The sequence below is a fragment of the Nymphalis io genome, chromosome 29 (assembly GCF_905147045.1).
Source record: "Nymphalis io chromosome 29, ilAglIoxx1.1, whole genome shotgun sequence".
Taxonomy (NCBI): domain Eukaryota; kingdom Metazoa; phylum Arthropoda; class Insecta; order Lepidoptera; family Nymphalidae; genus Nymphalis; species Nymphalis io.
This window is the reverse complement of record NC_065916.1, coordinates 209,860-232,359: the sequence shown is the minus strand read 5'-3', so window position 1 is coordinate 232,359 and position 22,500 is coordinate 209,860. Positions and strand designations below refer to the sequence as shown.

General features: G+C 38.4%; 1 protein-coding gene across 8 annotated transcripts; it reads left to right on the top strand.

Annotated features, from left to right (window-relative positions):
* The first annotated feature begins 4,381 nt into the window (after nt 1-4,381).
* LOC126779442 (uncharacterized) lies at nt 4,382-10,601 on the top strand. 8 transcript variants are annotated; one of them, XM_050503389.1, is made up of 4 exons: nt 4,382-5,487; nt 6,499-6,642; nt 6,805-8,472; nt 10,160-10,601. In XM_050503389.1, exons 1-4 carry the CDS (start codon nt 5,145-5,147, stop codon nt 10,174-10,176), a joined length of 2,172 nt encoding a protein of 723 aa, XP_050359346.1. In that variant the 5' UTR covers nt 4,382-5,144; the 3' UTR covers nt 10,177-10,601. The 8 variants fall into 8 exon arrangements, with proteins under 8 accessions (XP_050359346.1, XP_050359345.1, XP_050359351.1 ...); XM_050503388.1 differs by having other exon boundaries at nt 10,140-10,601; XM_050503394.1 differs by lacking the exon at nt 6,805-8,472 and having other exon boundaries at nt 6,499-6,606.
* The last annotated feature ends 11,899 nt before the right edge of the window (nt 10,602-22,500 follow it).

Below are 22,500 nucleotides of genomic sequence, written 5' to 3'. Positions count from 1 at the left end.
GTTAGTGACCTGTGAAGTGGCCGCTTTCGCTGCATCGACTGTGTCTATGACGTCGGGTATTGCTTCTAAAGCAGGTGAATCGATTGATTGGAGTTGCTCTTCGAGCTTTTTCCAATCAATGATTGTTTTAGTTTGCTGGGTTAGCGTAGGCTCGGGTCCTAGCCGTATGACTACCGGTCTGTGGTCCGAGTCTAACTCGGCTATGGCTTCTATTGAACGTAACTGTAGTGTTACGTCGTTTAAAATGGCAATATCTAATATATCGGCCCTATCGCGATCATGGCTATTATAAAAGGGAAAGCGGGTCGGTGTTGTGGGAGCAATTATTTCAAAGTTAAAGCTCGATAGAGCTGTTAAACTATCAAGGATGGTACCGTTGCGGTTTGTCCGAATGGAGTTCTAGTGTGTTTACTGTTAAGGTCGCCGGCCAGAATGACCGAGTTACCCATCGAAAGTAACGATCTAATATCGCTTTCGAGTAATGTTTTCGTCGGGGATAAATAAACCGAAGCGAGTATGATCGGTTGATGACCGGTCATACTCACCCGACATACAGACGCCTCGATGTTTCTAAGCGGCGGTGGCTCCATAGGAGTGCAATGAAGCGATCTCCTATAGTATATTAATGTGCCCCCGAGGGCACTGACTCTATCGTTGCGTACGATGTTGTAATTAGCGATTTTCGGATCGCGTAAACTCGGTTTTAAGAAGGTTTCCTGAACAAGCAGGAAGTCAGTTTGATGCGCGGTGACAAAGTCGCGAACAAGTTGCATTTGCTTCTTAAGGCCGTTTGCATTAAACGAAGCAATAGTTAACGATCGGGGTTTGTACCTACCTACTGGGACTGACATTTAATATATTAAATGAGAGGGAGCTGTGTAACGCCATATGGCGTCAATGAGACCGGCATGCTCGACGGTTGCTTGCAGTCGAGCCTGCGGGCTGTTGTTAGCAGCCCTTAGCTTACCTGCAAGCACACGTAGTTCGTTCGGGTTGAATGCCCCGACGAAGTCACAAACGAGTTTAAGGTCGTCCGCAATGCTGTCCTTACGTACAGCGGAAGCGGAGGAAGGGACCCTAGGGGGCTGCGACGGCTTAGGAGCCGGCGCAGTTGGGGGTGCAGGCTTCTGCACCATTGAGAGAGGCTTGTCCCAGGCATTACCCTTAGGGGGCTGTGCCGCAATAGGGACTGTCGAAGGAGCGATTGGTGTTTTTACTGATGGCGTAAGAGCCCCTTTAGCTTGGGGCTTGCCTCGGCTTATTTGACGTCGTGGTGCTTTCGAGCATCCACGGTAGTTAGCCGGGTGGCCCTGAGTTTGGCAGAGTACGCACGCAGGCGGTACCTCTGCGACCCTCTCTTTGCGAGGGCAATCGCTCGTGCCGTGGTCCCCGAGGCACTTAACGCACCTGGGGCGGGCGTGACAGTTACGAGCAGAGTGCCCGTACAACTGACAGCGGTGACACTGTCCCGGTGCGCCTCGGTTTCGAGGGACCTCCACGGACACTCCTGATAAGCGTCCAATGGATCGGAGGTTAAATACTTTTTTACCCTCTGGAGAGAGGTCAAGTATTACTAATGCGAGGTCGTAGGCCTTCTTGGACTGCGCGTTGTACATACGATGTACTTCGCGCACAGGTAGGCCCTGCGATTTCAGGTCCTCATAAATGAACTCATTACTGAGTTCTTTAGGAAGACCTCGTACGACAACTCGGAGTTGTCTTTCCTCCTCAAGTGCGTATGTATGATAGCCAATATTCTTGGCCCTCAACATTGTCGTCAGACGCCTATGGTCGTTCGATGTAGTTAACTGCACTTTAATACCTTGAGCAGTATTTCTTGCGTTTGTGTAGTGAATCCTCATCTCGGTAATGATCCGAGAGAGGTTCTCCCAGGATTTTTTATCCTGAATGAAAATTGGAGGGGGTCGCTTTGAGAGACTAGTTTGTCCGTCGCTAACAGTTGAGTTGGCTGCTGGCTGCCTAGCCGGACCCTGGGTCGGCTGGCTCAGAGCTACGCCCGTTGCGGGTGTCAGCTTAGTTGACGTAGAAGGCCGCAGAGGGGAGCGAGATTTGCTTCTCGCTTTCTGCGCCCTCTTAGGAGGAGGGGATGCCTTGCGCAGGGCTGCCTTACGCTTGGCAGATCTCTTAGTTTTTTTGACGGTTTCGAAACCGTCATCCTCTGAGTTAGATACCTCCATCTCTGAGGAGGTAGATGGAGTGGGAGATGTAGGTCGTGGGCAATCTGGAGAGGCGGGTTGGTCCAAATGGACCACTGGGATGCTTGCCTTGACGTATCCGGCAAGAATGTCTGGAAAATTTGCTTCCAGATATTTGAATAGACCCTCTAGTGGGTGAGGGGTAGTACTGGAGGCCATGGTGGCCATTGAAAAAGAAATTCCTCCCTGCCATAAAGGCAGGGAGGAAAGGTGTGTGCCTACGGTGTGATCCCTAGTGGAATCTGCCCGTGGGTGGCAGAAATGAGTGCCTACTCCCAAAGGAGTGTGTACTTAATCTACGGGTGTACTCACTAATGTTGATTGGCAGGACTTTCGCGGAATTCGCGGAGTGCACTACACTACACTTTCCCACTTAGCACTGCACTGCACTGCACAATTAGTTTATCAGTCTGTAGATATAGTGTTTATTGTTCACGGCTGGCGAGGCGATCCTTCGAACAAAGGGTCGGCGATCGCAAACAGTCGGCGCACACAAGGGCGCTCAGGAATTCGCACCTATTGTGCGAGTTGTCTTTGTTGAGAATTCTTTGTTGAGAAATCCTTTGTTCAATTTCTAAAACAGACGGCGGCGAGGCGACCCTTCGAACAAAGGGTCGAATATCATGAAGTGTCGGCGCACACAAAGGGCGCTCGGGTAGCCGCACCTGTTGTGCGGGTCAGCTTTTCTTGGAAATATTGAGTCGGGTTTCGTCAGTACAGACATCCGTGCGGGACGGAGGTCGGAACGAGAATGACTTCGAACGAGAATGACTTCGAAAACGTAGGAGCACATACGCCGAGTTTTGTATGGACACAGATAGGCGCGTATTTATATGGTGCCCCCCGCGGCGACGGTGCGCCCCTCACCTCTCGTACAATTCGTAAGAAATAATTATTGTTCTTACATACTCACTCGCTATTGGTAGAAAAGCCAATGTTTTGATTTGTACATAATTTTCCTAAAGAATTTTATTCTTGTTATAGCCCTTCCGATTGGTAAACCGGTAATTAAATTGTAACTCACATTATAATCCAATTTCATTGGTTATAATGTGAAACTTTTTATTTGAGACGAATTTCTGTAAATATTGTTTATTGGTTATTAATAATTGTCATTTTTGTATATATATCTGTGTAAATTTCAAATAAAATCATTCCACCTGAAGCATCAACAAGTTTATTACGATACTCAAGAAACCTCCGAAATAGTTAGGGAAGCAATAGCCCCTACAATACCAAATATGTGCTTGAGTAGCTCGCACATATGTCAAAGATTATAAAAACGGTCTGATCTTTTGCTAGAAAAAGCTATAGCGGTATCTAAGGCAGTGGTCATTGCGCAACAAAACACAGAGCACATAAATAAAAGTACTGAGTCGTTGTCATCATTGTCATCTTCTAATGAAGATCAAGTGATGAAGGAGGAGTAAAGGGGTGAAACAACAGACAGTATAGAATAGAGAGGATGTGCATTTTCTAGCGAAGTCGGATGGGTAACCAATTTAGTCTTGGTCTTATTTGCCTAATCCATACATAAATAATTTTTGAATCAAAATATAAAAGTATTTTGAAGTCTCTCAGTTTTATTGAATTGGTCTTCGGTTAATGGTACAAAGCTTGCATCAGCATAATCAAGAATAGGAAGAAGTAGATCTGTGCGAGCATTATTTAAAAGGAAAGAAGAAAGTTGAAGACAACGCCTTTGCGTTTTTCAGGAGAGTCTTTGCCGCTCTAAGGTCTTTACCTTTTTACCTTAGAACGGCAAATACTCTCCTGGTGATGTCATTCATATGGTGAGTCCAGCTAAGAATATTGTCACAAAAAACTACCAGTTTTTTAACATGATCACAATAAGGGTTGAAAATATTGTCAAACATTATGGATGACAAGGAAGACTAGTTGACTTTGATATTTGTTTCCGGCTGCCAATAATGATGGCTTGAGACTGACTAGGGTTGACATTAAGACCTTAAGATTCACTCCACTCAAAAACGATATTGTGGTCCTTATTCATCCTTGCGATAGTTATAGCTGCCAAAATTATAATAAATTTTAGTCAGATATTCATATTATATATTTGAAAATTAATACCTTTAAAAATAAAATATGATTTGACTTTATTCTAATTTAATTTACTTAGTTTCAATTAACTGTATTTATATAATATACTGTGTCGGCGCTTCACATATGCCGACGACGAGAGAGGCGCGGGGCGCGGGGCGCGGGCTAGCGGCCCGTTGCGCGTGCGCCGCGATTCACCGGTCACTCAGCGAGCGACAGCCAACTAGGCGGACACTTTATCGTCCTTGCGTGCAATTTGAATACGCGAATAAATTATTATAATACAGTCCAAGTCTTATTACACCGAAGTCCCGTTAGGGCTCCTTCATTTTCTGGTCCTTCGAAGCGAAAAACCTGCATACTTCCGTCGCATTACAAATGCAACGCAACGGTCATTGACGTCGCGTGGTTTACATTGACCGCGCCCAAGGACAAAGGACAAGAAGTCGTCTCCGTCATCTACGTGGCAGCCTTTGTCGTCTGAAGAAGCTGATGTCAGGGAGTATAATTCTGTATTTGAGTGAGTCCATCCAATTACTTATTTCCAACTTTCCCTATTGAAAACTTCTTTTTGCTGAAATTTTTATTTTTTAAATATTTCTCCATAATTAATCTTCTAGTTATTCAAGTAATATATTGCTTAATTACTTCATTGATGCATTATTTAATTATTTCATAACAAAAAGTACGCACGCACTTGACACGTGTTAACCTTGAAACCGGTCAAGTCTTATCGCTTTGAATAGAACCCGTTCGTCTACGCAAACAGGTGCTGCATTTTTTATATCCATTCATTACGATTCCTTTGTTTAATTTTATTTTTTATGACTCTTTTTTTGTTTCACATTGCAACATAAAAACTTTAAGATGTCTGATAATTTAAAAACCCTTATTAAAAAACGTAGTTCAATAAAGTCTAAATTAACAATATTTAATAATTATTTAATGTTAATAAAAAGCAGTCCCGAATTATCAGAGTTACAACGTCTTGACCTCATGGAACGTTTTCGTAAATTTGAAAATTTATATAATGAATTTGATGACCTGCAGAATACGATTGAACTACTCTCCGAGGATGCCGAGTCTACGTTTACTGAGCGTGAGGACTTCGACCGTCAGTATTTCAATCTGGTGGCACTCACGCGCAGCCTGCTCGGTGCTTCGTCCAACGGTACTGGATCTGAGGCGGGCTTCAAAGATGCTGACTCAGGTGCACATATTTCCAATTCAAGGAATTTTATTCGTTTGCCTAAAATAGATTTACCGCATTTCGACGGGACCTATCAATGCTGGCTAGAATTTCGCGATACTTTTACATCTTTAATTCACAACAATACTACCATTAATGATATCAATAAATTCCATTACCTTCGAGCTTCACTCCAGGGTAATGCAGCTTTAATTATTAAAAATATTGATTTTAAAGGGGATCATTACAATATTGCATGGGATCTTTTATGCGAACGATACAATAATAATCGCATTCTCGTCAAAAACCACATACAGGCCCTTTTTGATGTCGAGTCAATAACAAATGAGTCTAGTGTTTCAATTAGAAATCTAGTTGATACGATCAATAAAAATGTTAGGGCATTAACAACATTAAATCAGCCCACTCAATATTGGGATACTTTACTCATTTATATAATGTCTAAAAAATTAGATTTAAAAACTAGTCGTGATTGGGAAGAACATAGAAACAATACTTTAAAAGATGATCCCACTCTAGCACAATTTTGTTCTTTTTTAAACAAAAAGGCAGATTGGTTGGAATCCGTCGAATCAAATATTAATCTTTCTCAAAATAATATTATTGTTGCTTTAAATAATAATCATTCAAATAAATTTGTTCCAGATAAAACTACTCAAATACCAAAAAAATCTAATAATAATTTTAATAAATGTCCGCTTTGCTCCCAAGCACATGCTTTATACAAATGTGATTCATTTCGAAGTTTATCTATTGAAAGTCGCATACAAAAGGCAAATGATTATAATGTTTGTCTTAATTGCTTACGGTTAGGCCATTCTGCTAAGCAATGCAAACTATCACATTGCAAATATTGTAAAATAAAACATAATACGCTTTTGCATTTAAATTCGAATGACTTCAAAACTGTCAATTCATTGCTTTCTTCTTTGCACCTTGCTACGTCAAATGTTGCACTTCCGGCCAATTGCTTGCAGCTTGCTACTTCTGCGCATGTATTATTGTCCACAGCTCTGGTGAACGTGATCGGCGCGTCGGGTAAAAAGTACACTGCACGTCTACTGCTGGACAACGGTAGCACGGCCAACTTTGTTACGCAGACATTCTTCGAGAAACTGGGTTTGTTACGACGCGGTACTAGCACCAGGGTAACAGGTATTAATAATCGTATTTCTACTAGTACACAGTCTTGTCACCTCCTAATAGAGTCTTTATGCTGTGCCTATACTGTAGATATAGAGTGTCATATCTTGCCTGAAATTACAAAGGTGTTACCGTCGTCTTTCGTACACATCAATCACGTCTCTATTCCTTCAGGTCTTAAACTAGCGGACCCGAACTTCAACGTTCCGTCGGCCGTAGATATCCTGGTAGGGGCTGAAGTGTTCTGGGAGGTATTAAGTAAAAATTATATAGATTTAGGGAAAAACTTACCTAAATTACACGAAACTAGATTCGGATGGCTAGTATCAGGTAGTATTCCCCACCAATCTAAACAAAAATCTATTTTTAATCATTTTTGCCATCACACTAATGTCACTCCCGACCTTACTCAATTCTGGGAGCTTGACAACGTTTCTTCAAAACATTCATATTCTCTAGAAGAAAGAGCATGTGAGCAAATTTTTAAGCAAACCACTGTTCGTAACAATGATGGTGGATTTGTAGTCACCATGCCTTTAAAGGGTGACCCTAGTAATTTAGGTCAATCTTATTTACATGCTAAAAATAGGTTTTTATCCCTTGAAAGGCGATTTAGGCGTGACCCTATTTTTAAAAGGCATTATATTGAATTTATGCGAGAATATGAAAACTTAGGTCATATGACTTTAGACTCGCACTCTACTTCAGTACCTGAAATCTCTAAATTTCAATATTTTATTCCCCATCATGGAGTTGTTCGAGATTCTAGTACCACGACAAAACTACGCGTAGTATTCGACGCATCAGCCTCTACCAGTTCGGGTGTGTCTCTTAACGACATACAGATGGTCGGACCAGTAGTTCAAGACGACCTGTTTTCAATTTTAACACGTTTTCGTCAGCATAGGTACGTGGTTTCAGGTGACGTTGAAAAGATGTATAGGGCGATTGAATTAAATCCAGTTCAACGACCTCTTCAAAAAATTATTTTTCGTTTTAATTCTTCAGAACCTCTAAAGACCTACACATTAAATACGGTCACTTATGGTACTGCCTCTGCCCCCTATTTAGCTACAAAGTGTCTCACAAGTCTAGCTGATAACCTTGACGACTATCGTGTTCAAAGCGCTATTCGTCGTGATTTTTACGTAGACGACTATTTGAGTGGAGGGAATACCATAAGCGAAACTATCGAAATTTCAAAAAAGGTACATTCGGTTCTATCATCAGCTAAATTTAATTTACGTAAATGGAGATCAAATAATCCAGAAATTCTTAGACAAGTTACTAATAGTAAAATCGAATCACAAAATACTCTACATTTCTTTGATCAAGATCCGAATTCTTGTCAGGCTAAAACTTTAGGTCTTAATTGGGTTTGTGATTCAGATTCCCTTACATATACTATTAATATAACGCCAAATACTAAAATTACTAAACGTCATGTTCTTTCTGTAATTAGTAAAATATTTGATCCACTGGGTCTAGTAGGACCTTATGTCGTTCAAGCAAAAATCATTATGCAGAGACTTTGGATAAATAAATATGATTGGGATGACGAGATGTCACACGAGCTTAAAAATCTTTGGTCGACATTTGAAAACACTTTAATATCATTAAATAATTTAAAAATACCACGATGGGTTTTGTGTCAAGACTCTATTAAACACGAAATTCATGTCTTCACAGATGCATCGGAAAAGGCGTACGGGGCATGTCTGTATATTCGATCAAGTAGTGATAATGGCTCTACAAATGTACAGCTTCTAGTCTCTAGAAACCGAATAGCGCCTGTCAAACCGACGACCATACCGAGGCTTGAACTTTGCGGAGCTTTGTTAGGTGCAAGGCTGTGTACTAAGGTTCAGGAATCGCTTACCATACCCATTCATAGATGTAGCTTTTGGTGTGACTCTACCATAGTTCTAGGATGGCTTTCAACTCCTTCTAATCAATTAAAACCTTTTGTTAAAAACAGAGTCAATGAGATTTTGGAAATCACATCGGGTCACTCCTGGAGCTACGTACCGTCGAAGGACAACCCGGCGGATCTTGTTTCCCGTGGCCTCAGTGCCGACGTAATAAACGATACACCTCTGTGGTGGTCCGGTCCTTCTTTTTTACTTCATGGTAAAAAGGAGTGGCCGAAAATGCCAAACACAGAGAAACACGATTTGCCGGAAGTAGTTACTCATTTCATTAGTAATTGTCGCAATCATTCATACGTTTATCATTCAGACGCAATCACGCACTCATCAATCATTAATTGCTTATTAGAAAAATATTCTAGCCTAAATAAAATTTACAAAATATTTACATATATACAAAGATTTATTTATAACTTAAAACATAAAAATAAAATGCATGGCAATCTTTCTGCAAAAGAAATACAAAATTCAATAAATACTATTATACATCATTGTCAACTTGAAATGTTTCCTGAAGAGTATAATCTTTTAAAATCTGGTCAGAAATTGCCACGCAAAAGTAGATTGCTTCCTTTGACTCCATTCATTGACAATCATAATCTCATTCGCGTGGGCGGGAGGCTTGACAACTCCCCCTACGATTTTAACATAAAACATCCCATTGTAATTTGTAGTAAGCATATTTTTACTAAACTTTTATTTCATATGCAACATTTAAAACTTTTACATGCCGGCCCACAATTATTATTGTCACATATAAGACAAAGTTATTGGCCTCTAGGTGGCAGAAACTTATCTAGACTTATCGTAAATAAATGCCTTACATGTTTCAAAAATAGAGCACAAAATGTACAGCCTCTAATGGGTCATTTACCTAGTGCTCGAACTAATCTGGAATTTCCATTTCTCAACTGTTATGTAGATTACGCGGGGCCAGTATTGATAGCCGATCGTAAAGGCCGCGGTTGCAAACTTATAAAATCTTATATGTGCATCTTTGTTTGCTCAGCAGTAAAAGCAGTGCACTTGGAGCTCGTCTCTGATCTTAGCACTGATGCTTATATGGCCGCGCTACATCGTTTCATAGCGCGTCGAGGCAAACCGCGGACGATAACATCTGATAACGGCACGAATTTCGTAGGCGCATCCAACGAAATACAGAAATTTATTCAATCATCGAATGTTGCATGTGAGATAGCACAAGAGGGTATCGATTTCATTTTCACACCTGCTTATAGTCCTCATTTCAACTCTTTAGCGGAAGCAGCAGTCAAATCATGCAAGCATCATTTAAAAAGATTACTTTCTCTAACCCATTTCACATTTGAGGAGATGACTACGTGTCTCACTCAAATAGAAGCGATTCTAAATTCGCGTCCTCTAACACCTCTCTCTTCAGACCCTAATGATTTTTCGGCACTAACTCCTTCTCATTTTCTAATTGGACGACCACTCTTATCAGTACCATGCTCTCGGGTGACTGAAGCCGACATCACTCGACTGGACCGATGGAGGAGAATCCAGTACATACGACATCATTTCTGGAGCCGCTTCCATAATGAGTACACTTCTTTGCTACAGGCCAAATCCAAATGGTTTAGTTCCAGAGGGGAGGTGAAACCAGGGTCTTTAGTCCTAATCAAGGACAATACAACACCACCGCTGCTCTGGTCCCTGGGTCGGGTCACACAGACCTTTCCCGGCGTAGACGGAGTCACGCGGGTGGCAGAAATCAAAACGAAGAGAGGAACAATTCGTCGCGCTTTCAAGAACATCTGCCCCCTTCCTGATCAAGATTGAAGAGCACTCTTCAACCCGGGGAGTATGTCGGCGCTTCACATATGCCGACGACGAGAGAGGCGCGGGGCGCGGGGCGCGGGCTAGCGGCCCGTTGCGCGTGCGCCGCGATTCACCGGTCACTCAGCGAGCGACAGCCAACTAGGCGGACACATTATCGTCCTTGCGTGCAATTTGAATACGCGAATAAATTATTATAATACAGTCCAAGTCTTATTACACCGAAGTCCCGTTAGGGCTCCTTCATACTGTATTTATATAATATATTTTAAATAATAATAATTATTTATTTATTCAAGTAACAATACACAAATAAAAAAATAAAATTAAAAAAAAAACTGGACAAGAAGAGCATTGTATAATTTTAATGTATAATTAGCCCACAAACTACAAGTATAAAAAGAGGTACAGTAAGCGCGGAATAATGTTTTTTTACAGCCCTTGAAGCACGCGCAAATCTTCTGATAATCATGTTAGCTTTTGATCACAATGCTCTCCTCTCCCTTTCAATGTCATTATCATCCTTGAGACTGGTGGTTAGTAGGCCACCAGCGGTCGCCTGTGGCATGGGTAGGGTACCCATAGTTATACTTGATAAGTCGAGCTGGTTAACAGTTAACATTTATGATAAATTTTAAAGTCAACGGTATTCGAAATACATACGGGCCTAATTGCAAAGAGGGTCCCAAGTCCCAATATTTTCTTCCTTTATATTTTGTAATTTAATTGTAAGGCGGTCCGTCTACTCTGAGATAAATTACTTTCATTTTGTTGATTATCATCTGATTCTGCATTGTAACTTACTTCTTGGTTTTCAGTTTCATTTTGATTAACTTCACTATCACTATTCTCTTGGTCATCAGAATTACTGTTATCACTTTCGCTAACTTCATCTTCGGCTTCATAGCTTTTATTTTACTCATTGTTAATACTTTGATTAATCTCTACCTCTTCTTTGGTTTCTATGCATTCCACATCATCAGATTCATCGCTTTCATTTTGCTTATCATTAAGACTTTGATCAATCCGTTTCTCTTCTTCGGCGACTACGGACTATTCATGAACAGTACTCTTTCCTACATTTGGCTCATCGTTAAGAAATTGATTAGTCCCGATCTCTTCCTCGGCCTCTCTGGATTCTTCAAGTTCAGATTGATCACTATCACTTTCCTCACCGCAAACAGTTATAATAGTCTCTACCGCTTTTACGACATTTATAGTTTTTTCATTTTGTTCATCTTGGTTAAATTTAGATTTTGAAGTATTTTCTGGCAAATAGTTTAATTTTACTCGCTTTACTGGTGTTGTACCAGTTTCATCAAGCTGATTTTCGACCATTGACGAAAATGGAAGCTGTTTGCAGTAATCCATTTGAAGATCGATACTCGATGTTGAAGAATAAACTTCCTCTAGTGAGGCAGACCTTTTACGGCGTTTTTGTCCCATGTTCTTTTGAAATCCAAACACTTTTGGTTGTATGTCTGGAATTTCATCTTCACTTTCCGATACAATATAGTCAGCAAACATATTTTTCCGTTTAATACCAGTTCGATGACCAAAATTCCTGTTTACATTTGCTGTTGGCATTTCTTTAGTTTTATTATCTGTTTTTGATGATATGTTTAGTAAGGCAGCAGGAAAGGCAGGCTTCGTTCGCGGGCTAGACGCCTGATTCTTTGGGGCAATTTTAATTTCTTTGCCTTCATCAATGTGGTTTTTTTGGGGCTTTGCTAATGCTCCTCTGTTACCAATTATGTGTCCTAATTTCTTTTGATCTTGATTTTCTTTTTGTGTAAAAGGTTTTGTCTGTGGATTAACTATACTATTTATAGATTCCCCATCACTACACTCTAGTGAATCTACAGAGTAAATAATCGATTCTGACCTAAAAAAAATTCAACATCAATTTCATCTGCTACATTATATGCCTCAGGAATGCCTCTATTTTCTAAAACATCCGTTACATCTCTGGAATTCTCACCCCAATAACTCCACCAATTTCTTCGCACAGGGATTTCAATATCTGAGTCATCATTTAGCACCGATTGTTTATTTGCAGTGGTACGTGATGTGCTAGGTTCGGCAAAACACACATTTCGGACACACATCTAGGACATGGTATGCGTGTATGAGATGAGTTTACACCTTGAGAGCGAGCTGGTAAAACTTTTCTTGAACAGTGAGGCATTTCAGTTCCTTTAGTTTCCATTATAATTCACGTGCTGTGCTGTCTCTTTAAGAACTGCTACCACTTCTTATCCCGAACGTTCGTTTCGTTGGTGTTAAATAAAATTAAATACTGTATTTACGAGACAGTTGTGTGTGTTCGTTCGTGTAATTATTACAATTAGTGTTATTGTGAGTGTTTACTATTTACTACCCGGCTCTTTTAATACATGCATATTTATAGAAGAACCTTATTCAAATAAATAATTTATAATAAATATACCTTATTCAAATAAATCAAAATGGAGTAGCTCGGAGATGTTACGCCCAAATCCACTAAGCGTATGTCGAAAGACCATGAGGGTCAACCTCATGCTAAAAGACCGGCTACTCGGGTTGATCCTGCTGGACATTCCAGCGGTCGCCTGGTAGGGTACCCATGTGCCCATAGTTACACTTCATAAGTCGAGCTGGATTAACATTTATGATAAGTTTTAAAGTCAACGGTATTCGAAATACATACGGGCGTAATTGCAAAAAGGGTCCCAAGAGGAGAAAAGGACAAAGGCCTCTCAAACATCTTCCGTGGCTTTTCAAGACCTTTCTAAAACCCATCAGACGTCCTCTTTTGCCTTCCAGTTCCTTGAAACATCTACCATGGTCCTACAAATGCCCGTTATAAGCCCTCAGGCGGCATCCGCTATGGGCTACCAGAAACCCTTAAGTAGTACACCGATTGCAGACCGCAAAACCGTTGATGTAGAAAACCAGTCGGACGTCCTCCAAGTCGTCTAGTTGGTCTAATATATTAGAAATGTTTGAACTTATCCAACCTAAGAAATTTAAAGAAATTCAAGACTTTATAGACAAATTAAAAGTTAACCCCTATAATCGAAGTGAAGTCGTACTAGAAAACAAGGACCTGATCTATCGCCTGAATAAATACCAATTTTAATGCTACGGTTAATATATCAAGCTACAATGGTCCAGTGGTGAGATATGAAGGTAACCGAAGCTATTTGAAGGCTGTTACTTTTAGAAAATTAAATTGTCAAATTTTATTTGTGTGTAAGTTAAATTTAAATGTTTTTTATTTATTATTACTTTGTAGCTTTAACATGAATAAAATACATTTTAATCGGATTACTTTTACTTCTTTTATTAATATTCATGAAAATTGATGAATGCAACATTAAATGTTAAAATAAGTAAGTTTTAATTGTTGTTTTTTTTTTCAATTAGCAGACAATTACTGCGACCTCGAACACCAAGAGATGGTGGACGCGAGCGTCGACAGCTTCCTCCGCACACCCCCTCGCGATCAACCGCTCACTCCGACGACAATAGATGAGGTCGAAACGATAGTTAAAGATCTACATACCCAGAAGGCCACCGGGCCGGACAGAATATCAAACAAGGTAATTAAGTACCTACCCCGTCATATAATATGTCTACTAGAAGCCATATTCAACGTCCTAATGGCCGGATGCACCTTCCCGGAACAATGGAAGGAGACCATAGTGATAGGCATTCACAAGCCCGGTAAGCCATATAACTTACAGTCTAGCTATCGCCCCATTAGCCTTCTTAACTCGATGGCTAAAATATACAAACGCATCATCCTAGCACGACTCAAAGTCTTCGTAAAGGCTAATAGTCTAATTAGAGACAAGCAGTTCGGATTCCAACCCGGGCACTCGAGTGTCCATCAAGTGCACCGCTTATCGGAGCACATACTTTCTGGTCAGACCCGCACTCGACTATGCAAAAGTACGGGTGCTATATTTCTCAATGTAGCTAAGGCATTCGATAAGGTCTGGCACAACGGACTTATTTATAAGCTCCGAGACGCAGTCTTGCCTAACACGCTCGTACGCATCATACGAGACTACCTATCGAATCGTTCCTTCCGCTACAGAGTGGAAGGCACTCTGTCATCCACTCGTCCCATCCGAGCCAGAGTACCACAAGGCTCAGTACTCTCTCCCATCCTATTCTCCTTGTACACCTCGGATATCCCGAGAACAAGAGCAAGCGAACTAGCCCTATTCGCGAATGATACCGCTATATATACGACGTGCCGTAGCCCCGACGTCACCAAGACACGTCTCCAATCCGCAGTCAACACTAGATGTGTGGTTCCGGAAATGGAAAATCGAAGTCAATCCCGAGAACAGCGCAGCAGTGTACTTTTCTCAGACACCGAATCGCCAACCGGGGCCAATAAGCCTGTACGGCAAAGAAATCCCTTGGCAAGCTAAAGCTAAATACCTAGGAGTCGTTCTAGATCAAAGACTAACGTTTCGATTTCATATCAAACACATTAGAGACAAAGCCGCCTTTGTCTTAAGCAGATTATACCCTATGTTATGTAAGAATAGTAAATTGAGCCTTAGACATAAGGTTACAATATACAAAGCTCGCATACGCCCCATACTAACCTACGCTAGCGTTGTGTTCGCTCACTCTAGCTCTCATAACTTAGAATACAAAATCAATTTCTACGCATTGCCTCGGGCTGCCCGTGGTATATGCGTAACGTAGATCTACATAAAGATTTCAAAATAGAATCAATAGCCAGACTATTTAAAGACCTCTCTATAAGATATTTCTATAAAGCGTCGCAACACGCTAACCCGCTCATCTCTAAGGCGTACATGTATAGCCCCTTAGAGCTACCTAAATCGACCCGTAGGCGCCGGCGGGGTCGACGACCCTCTTACGTTACTCTTAGGCGTATGACGGCGCTTATAATGCACACGTCCCTCCCTACCGATTTCAACGGCGTCCTAAGCTGAGGTCCGGCCTCACAGGAGGCACCCTTAGGACTCTTGAGCCCTGTGTGGCTCCCAACATCCGGCTGAGTTCAACTTGCCCATCCCGCCCGGTGACGCTGTAGAGGCCAGTAGGACCAACAGTAATACACAAACCGAAAAAAAAAATCAATTTTCTAAATTAATAATTCCAAAATGCAAAATGCTCGGGCGCCAGGATGATTATATTCGTTTAAAATTAATATATTTAAGTTACATCTAATTTCTTTTTTTTTTTAATTGTTAACAAGTCAAAGTGAAATTTTACAAAATAAGTTTAACAAAACAATAAGTTGTTATTTAAAAGAATGCAAAATTAATGTTATAAATATAAATAATATCAAAGTATAATTTTCCAAACTAAATACAAAGTTACAATATGTCAATATTTTTTTGAATCCTTTGAATGCCAACCTTTTCAAATAAAATATCAAGTCGCAGTTTTTGTAAATCACTCGCGGTTCCACTACAGCGGCGAAAATAATATGTAGAAATTACATACCATAGTCCAGTTCTTTAAGTTACTTAATTAAAGATTAAACCTCCTTGAAGTCTTCCCAAGGAATATCATGAAGACATCTTGAAATAAATCTTCCAAGGGTAGGTTTCTTAAGAATCTAATTCGAATTTTATTCCCACGAGGTTTACCAGGATAATATCAAATCCACGATTATTTAAACAATCCAATATGGATTATAATTAATTTAACCAAAATGTGGAATATTGTTCATGAAAACAGTACTTTTAAACGATATTAAGAGTTTACAAAAAATAAAAGTTATAAAAACTGCAAAAACTATTTTATGCCACCATTACGACCCAATGACCGAAAAGAAAGTGAAGTCTTAGACAAATGTCAAAGAGTTCTAAATTAGTTCGAATGCATAAAAATTTGCGTTATGACGAGACGTCAAATTTAGCGGTATTTTTCAAATGTTAAATAAACATAATTATAGTTGCACCTGTCAAAGTCAATTGACACAAGACAAGTAATGTTTTTAGGTTATAATTTAAATAATTTTGTCGTATTTATTTTAAAGCAAAGCAACCATGTAACGTACACCAAAACTACGTTACAATATCCTTTCTTTATACTTAAGCGCGAGCGAAGCTAGGGGTAATGGTTAGTACTAAATAAAATCATAGACTTGCCAAGGCTACTAAGTTTATTATCCTATCTTTTTGTAACAAATGATGAAACATTTAAATAATAAACAAATCTAAAAAGTTTGACTTACATAAAAAAAGAATTATACTTATGTTATATTTTATTGAAACAAAAAATAAGGCAATTAAAAAGAAATGTCCATTGAACTTGACATACATTTTAATAAGCTGCTTAAGGGCTTATATAATATAGAAAAAGTATATAATATAAATTAAACAGTTGTCTGGAAGAGATCGCTCTTTTAGCGACCGCGTTTTGTACAAAATAGTTCCGTTTTTTTTTTGTGTTTAACATGTTTTTTTAAAACTTTTGGTGTCCAATAAAGCATATTCTATTCTATTCTAAACAGTTATATAAAAGTTTTGATTAAAGTTTAAAAAGCGTTCGTTTGACCATTCTGGTAGGTTTAGTGTTAATTATTATTTTTAAGTCAAACAATGTTATGACACTTATAAAAATAATACATACATCAGCCTAGTTTCCACCAATAACAACTAAACTATTACTAAAATTAACAAAAACAAAATGTACACAAAATCACATTTCTAAAACATATAATAATAATAATACCCCCACCCCTCGTGGGATCACCTTGTCGTGGTGGGAGGGGCTTACGTGAAGCAGGTACAATTAACAAGGTTAACCATCTACACCACCTTCTACCCCTTTAGGGAGATACCAAATTTACAGTCACTTACATCTGACACAAAAACTTCCTACTAACGATCCCAAAACCCTTTTTTTATGGAGAAATGTTTAATCGAGTGTACAATTTGCGGTCGCTACCCGGGGGGCGTCGGGGCACATCTGGAGCCGATGCTGGATGTGACAGCATGCGATCCATCGGCGATGAGTAGTTGAACAGGCGGGCTTCCATCGTAAAGTCTACTACAGCCGATGACAGTTCCTCAGGAACACCTTATCGAACCCCACCTTCCACTACGAGTAATACATCGCATACGAGTGTTGCACAAGAGACGCTTAATGTCGAACAACTTGTGCCCGCCCTTAGCTCTAAGCGCAAAAAATGGACGCAAGACATGAATGAGTTCATACTGCGCACTTATCTCTATCTTACCACGATGGAAACAGATATTGCAGCCTATTTATCACCATTACATACAAAATTTCTAGAAAAATATCCTCAATGCAAGTAAGCCACAAACTTTGAATTCAAAACCGGCCATCTTACGCTGTCGACCAATCAGAAGATATAGCTCATTTGCATCGTGTAACGGCCGCCGGAACATTTCCTTCTGTTTATTTTATTGTATTCTAAGTGTTTTTTTGATTGAACCTAATTAAAACAAGTAAAATTATAATCATGGAAGACCACCCCACCGTAGTAACCAACAACATTGGCTAGAAACCGGGCCAAGGAATTGAGGTATAAGTTTATTCATAGGGTTGTCATTTCTTGATATAATATAGAAAGTAAAAGTTTGTGTTCTGATTATTTAATTTTTGTTTAGGTACTCAGTAAAATCCTTGCCTGACAGAGTGTGCAACCACAATTCGAAAGCATTACAATGCGCCACATTATCAATGACTCAATTAAAAGAATTGCAAGAAAATTTTTATAAACATAAAAACAAAAAAGATCAAGACCCCCTCATTCTGAAATATTGTTCTATTGAACCCGTAAAGCGGAGAGCTGGTTTTAAAGGGACAAAACAAACAACAATAAAATATGCTGTGTTTCTTCGTAATGTCAAAGTGCCAGTATGTCAGAAATTGTTTTTAAACATATTCAATATAACAAAACACAGAGTATCGTACGTAATGAATAGATTTTTTTACGTTGGAGACGTGATCATTGATGAGAAGCGAGGTAATTTTATCTTTATTTTTTTATTATAACATTATAAATAGCTTGGTCTTGTGATTTTGGTACTTTATTAAAGTTAAATTATTTAATTTTAGGAGGAAATCATAAGGAACATTTGTATGAAAAACATAATTCTGTTCATAATTTCATACAGAAATTGCAATGTCATGAATCTTATTACTGCAGAAAAACGAAGACTGCTGAAAGAAAATATTTATCGTCAGAGTTGAACATAAATAAACTCTATAAAATGTACAAGCAAAGTGAGTATTGCTATGCTGCTGTAAAGCAATCGTATTTTCGCTATATTTTTAATAATTGTTACAATTTGGGCTTCGGTACTCCAAAAACTGATGCATGTTCTAAGTGTTTAGAGCTTACTGGAAAAATTGCTTCTGCAACTGATCTCGATGTGAAAGCTTTACTTATGACAGAGAAGAAGGTGCACTCTTTAAGGGCCAAAGCTTTTTATGAGAAACTTAAAGATGACTCGGATGGTCTTAAAATTATATCTTTTGATTGCCAAAAAAATTTGCCATTGCCAAAACTGCCTGACCAAATGGCATACTATTCGCGTCAATTATATTTCTTTAATTTGACTGTGGTGGAGGGTGCTTCAAATATCCCACTATGTAAAGAGCGTGTGTTTACCTATTTTTGCGTGGAAAATGAATATAATAAAGATTCGAACTTAGTCGCTTCAGCAATTACTCACAGGTTGAATCATACAGATTTGACCGATGTTACTAACATTAGATTGGTCTCAGATGGTTGCGGCGGCCAGAACAAGAACAGTATTCTGGTGGGGGCATGCTCTAAATGGCTTTTGGAGCATCAAAACATTAAGACAATCGAGTTAGTATTCCCAGTGACAGGGCACTCTTTTATGCCTGCTGATAGACAATTCGGAATCCCAGAAAAAGAATTGCGCAAAATGGATGTTATATTACATCCTGATGAAATAAAGCAGGTTTTGGGCGAAACTTCAATGTTGGTAAGACTTGGTATTGATTGCCCAGTTTTCAACTGGCGAGACGCCGTGAAGACAGTTTTTAAGACCACTACGTCATGGAATATATCTTTTAAAGAATGCAAACGGTTTATTTTGCGGCGCTCAAAAATACCGGGAAATGTTCTGGTAAGAGGGGAATTTTACTATAATAGTAATGTTGGAAAATCGCAAAACATTTGTCAGCGTAATAAAATTATTGGCAATATGATACCCCCACTGTTACCTAATATAGTACCCGTAAATAAAAATAAACTATCAGACGTTAAAAAGCTACTCCAAAAACATTTTGGCCCAGAGTGGAGGGACATGGCAGTTTTGTCTGTTTATAAACAAATATTCGATACTCAGGAGACTCTTACCGCGAATGAAATTCAAGAAAATTATTGTGAAGGGACCATGGAAGAGGTCCGCGATCTGCGCATATAATATTTTTTGTGCTTAATATTTAATAAGTTAAATAAATAAAAAATTATCTGTCTACCATTTTTTCTGTATTCCAAAAATATAGTATACATAAAGATTTGTGACAACCCTGATTCTTGGATATGGTCTTTGCAATCAAAGATAGCTATCTGCGCCAGGTTTAATATCAAATTCGGCATTCTTAAAATAATAGTTTCAAAGCTAGCAATCTACAAAATTAAAATAGTTTTCATAACTCGTGTAGAATGATTTTTACTGTCATATAGCATTAATTCAACCTTATATTTATATATTATACTATTTAAAAAGTTTTGTAACCCCAAGTCAAACAAATTTAACCAAAATCTGTATTTATTGTTTTACGAACATTTGTCAAAATGTAAGATTACCACATTTGTTACTAGTCGACTCATATGATACCAAAAGAGAGATCCGATTATACCAATCCATCAAAATATATACCTGTCGCATCCGGGTCAATAGTTCGGAATATCAACGAGAGATATACCTATAACGTGCTTACAGACAATATATAAAATCATATCTTCATGTTTGACTCATGAAATATATAATCATATTGAAAAAAATAAAATTATGACAGAACAACAAAAAGTTGCCGAAAATTTAGCCAATGCTGTAAAGAACAATTGACAATTGATTCAGTAGTATTGAAACAAGTCCAAATTAAGAAAAAAGATTTACATACCATGTACATAGATTACAAAAAAGCGTTTGATTCAGTACCACATTCCTGGCTAGTAGAAGTACTAAATATTTACAAAATACACAAATAATATCTTTTTTACAAAATACGATGCTCAATTGGATTACTAGACTCAGAATTAATACAACGAAAGGGTTAATCGAAACCACACCTATAAAAATTCAACGAGGCATATTCCACCTTGGAATAACTCTCTAAGTCCTCTTTGGTTCTGCCTTGCTCTCAACCCACTATCAAATTCATTAAATACAATGCACTAAGGATACCAATTACACATATATTACACTAAATCACTTATTTTATATGGATGACATAAAACTTTACACTTCTACTCAAAAAGATTTAGAAATTATAACAAAAACTATGGAACGGTTTTCACAGGACATCTGTATGGAATTTGGTGTAAATAAGTGTAAAATCAGTTCAGTAAAAGCAGGTCAATTTGAGAGATACAGTTATTTGACAGAAAATGGCACACAAATCAATCCATTAGATGAAAATGAAACTTACAAATATATGGCTATGATCAATCAAAGCAAATTTTACAAAAGGAGACAAAAATAAAAGTTACGCGAGAATTTAGGCAAAAAATAAACTCTAATTTAAAATTCAAGAAATTTAATAAAAGCCATCAACACCTACGCCATAGCCACATTGACATATTCGTTTGGTATCATTAATTGGACAAAATCTGATTTAAAGAAACTGCAACGTACAATAAACACTACAACGACAAAGCATAGAAAACATCATCCCCGCTCGTGTATTCAACGCAAAACACTTCCTAGAAAGGATGGAGGAAGAGGCCTTATTGATATTGTCAATCTTCATAATAAGCAAATAGCCACATTGCGAGAATTTTTCCACCACAAAGCTACATCATCAACTTTACATAAAGCTATAGTAGAAAACGATAACAAATTCACACCATTAAACTTAAAAGACACTAGAATACTGAGAAATGAAACTTTAACAGACAAACAAACAAAAATAAACGATTGGGCCCGAAAGTCACTACATAGAAGACACTATCAGGGTTTGAGCCAATCCAACGTCGACAAACTTGCGTCGAACGAATGGCTCAGTCATGGTGTGCTCTTCCCTGAGACAGAAGGCTTTATTATAGCAATACAAGATCAGATTATTGAGACACGCAACTATCAAAAATATATAATAAAAAATTCCCCCTTACCGACGGACATGTGTAGGCGATGCAATAGCTCTTCTGAAACCATACAACATATTACTGGTGCATGCAAAACAATAGTTCAAACTGACTACAACCATAGACATGACCAGGATGCCTATATAATACGTCAAAAAATAGCTTTAAAATTTAAACTTATAGCCCCTCAGAATCGTACAGCTTATTATAAATATAATCCTCAAGCAGTTTTAGAAAACTAAACCTTCAGACTATATTTCGACAGAGCTATCTTAACCGATAGAACAATACCTTACAATAGACCAGATATCACTGTTATAGACAAACTAAATAAGACTGGATACATAATAGATATTGCTATACCAAATACTCATAATTTACAAAACACTATTTCTGAAAAATACACACAATTAAAAGATGAAATACCCAGAAATTGGCATCTACAAAAAGTTACTATAGTACCGATAGTTCTTTCTACTACAGGCGTTATCCCACAGCAACTTCACTAGTCACTTAAAGACCTCTTAACCTACCTCCACATATGTTTATTCAATTACAAAAAGCTGCAATATTGAACACGTGCAGGATAGTAAGAAAATTTATGCAGTCAGACAAAGATCACATTACATTGCCAAACATACAGATTATTTAAAATTTTCAATTAGGATCCAGATGATGTTCACTTGACTTTGGTCCATGATCATTAATTTACCAGTGTATACCGAGATTAGAAAAATTAAACAACAAAATAATAATAATAAAATTAAGTGAAATGATTTCACTTAAATTTTACAGTTTAATCAAATAAAATTAATTAATTAAACAAAAATTTATCAAAAACATTGT

Excerpts from the sequence above, each read along its gene's own strand:
- LOC126779442 (XM_050503386.1), top strand. The coding sequence starts at position 5,145 with ATGTCTGATAATTTAAAAACCCTTATTAAAAAACGTAGTTCAATAAAG. Across the intron at positions 5,488-6,498 it reads CTTCAAAGATGCTGACTCAG|CTCTGGTGAACGTGATCGGC; the intron begins GTGCACATATTT and ends TATTGTCCACAG. Across the intron at positions 6,643-6,804 it reads TACTAGCACCAGGGTAACAG|GTCTTAAACTAGCGGACCCG; the intron begins GTATTAATAATC and ends CTATTCCTTCAG.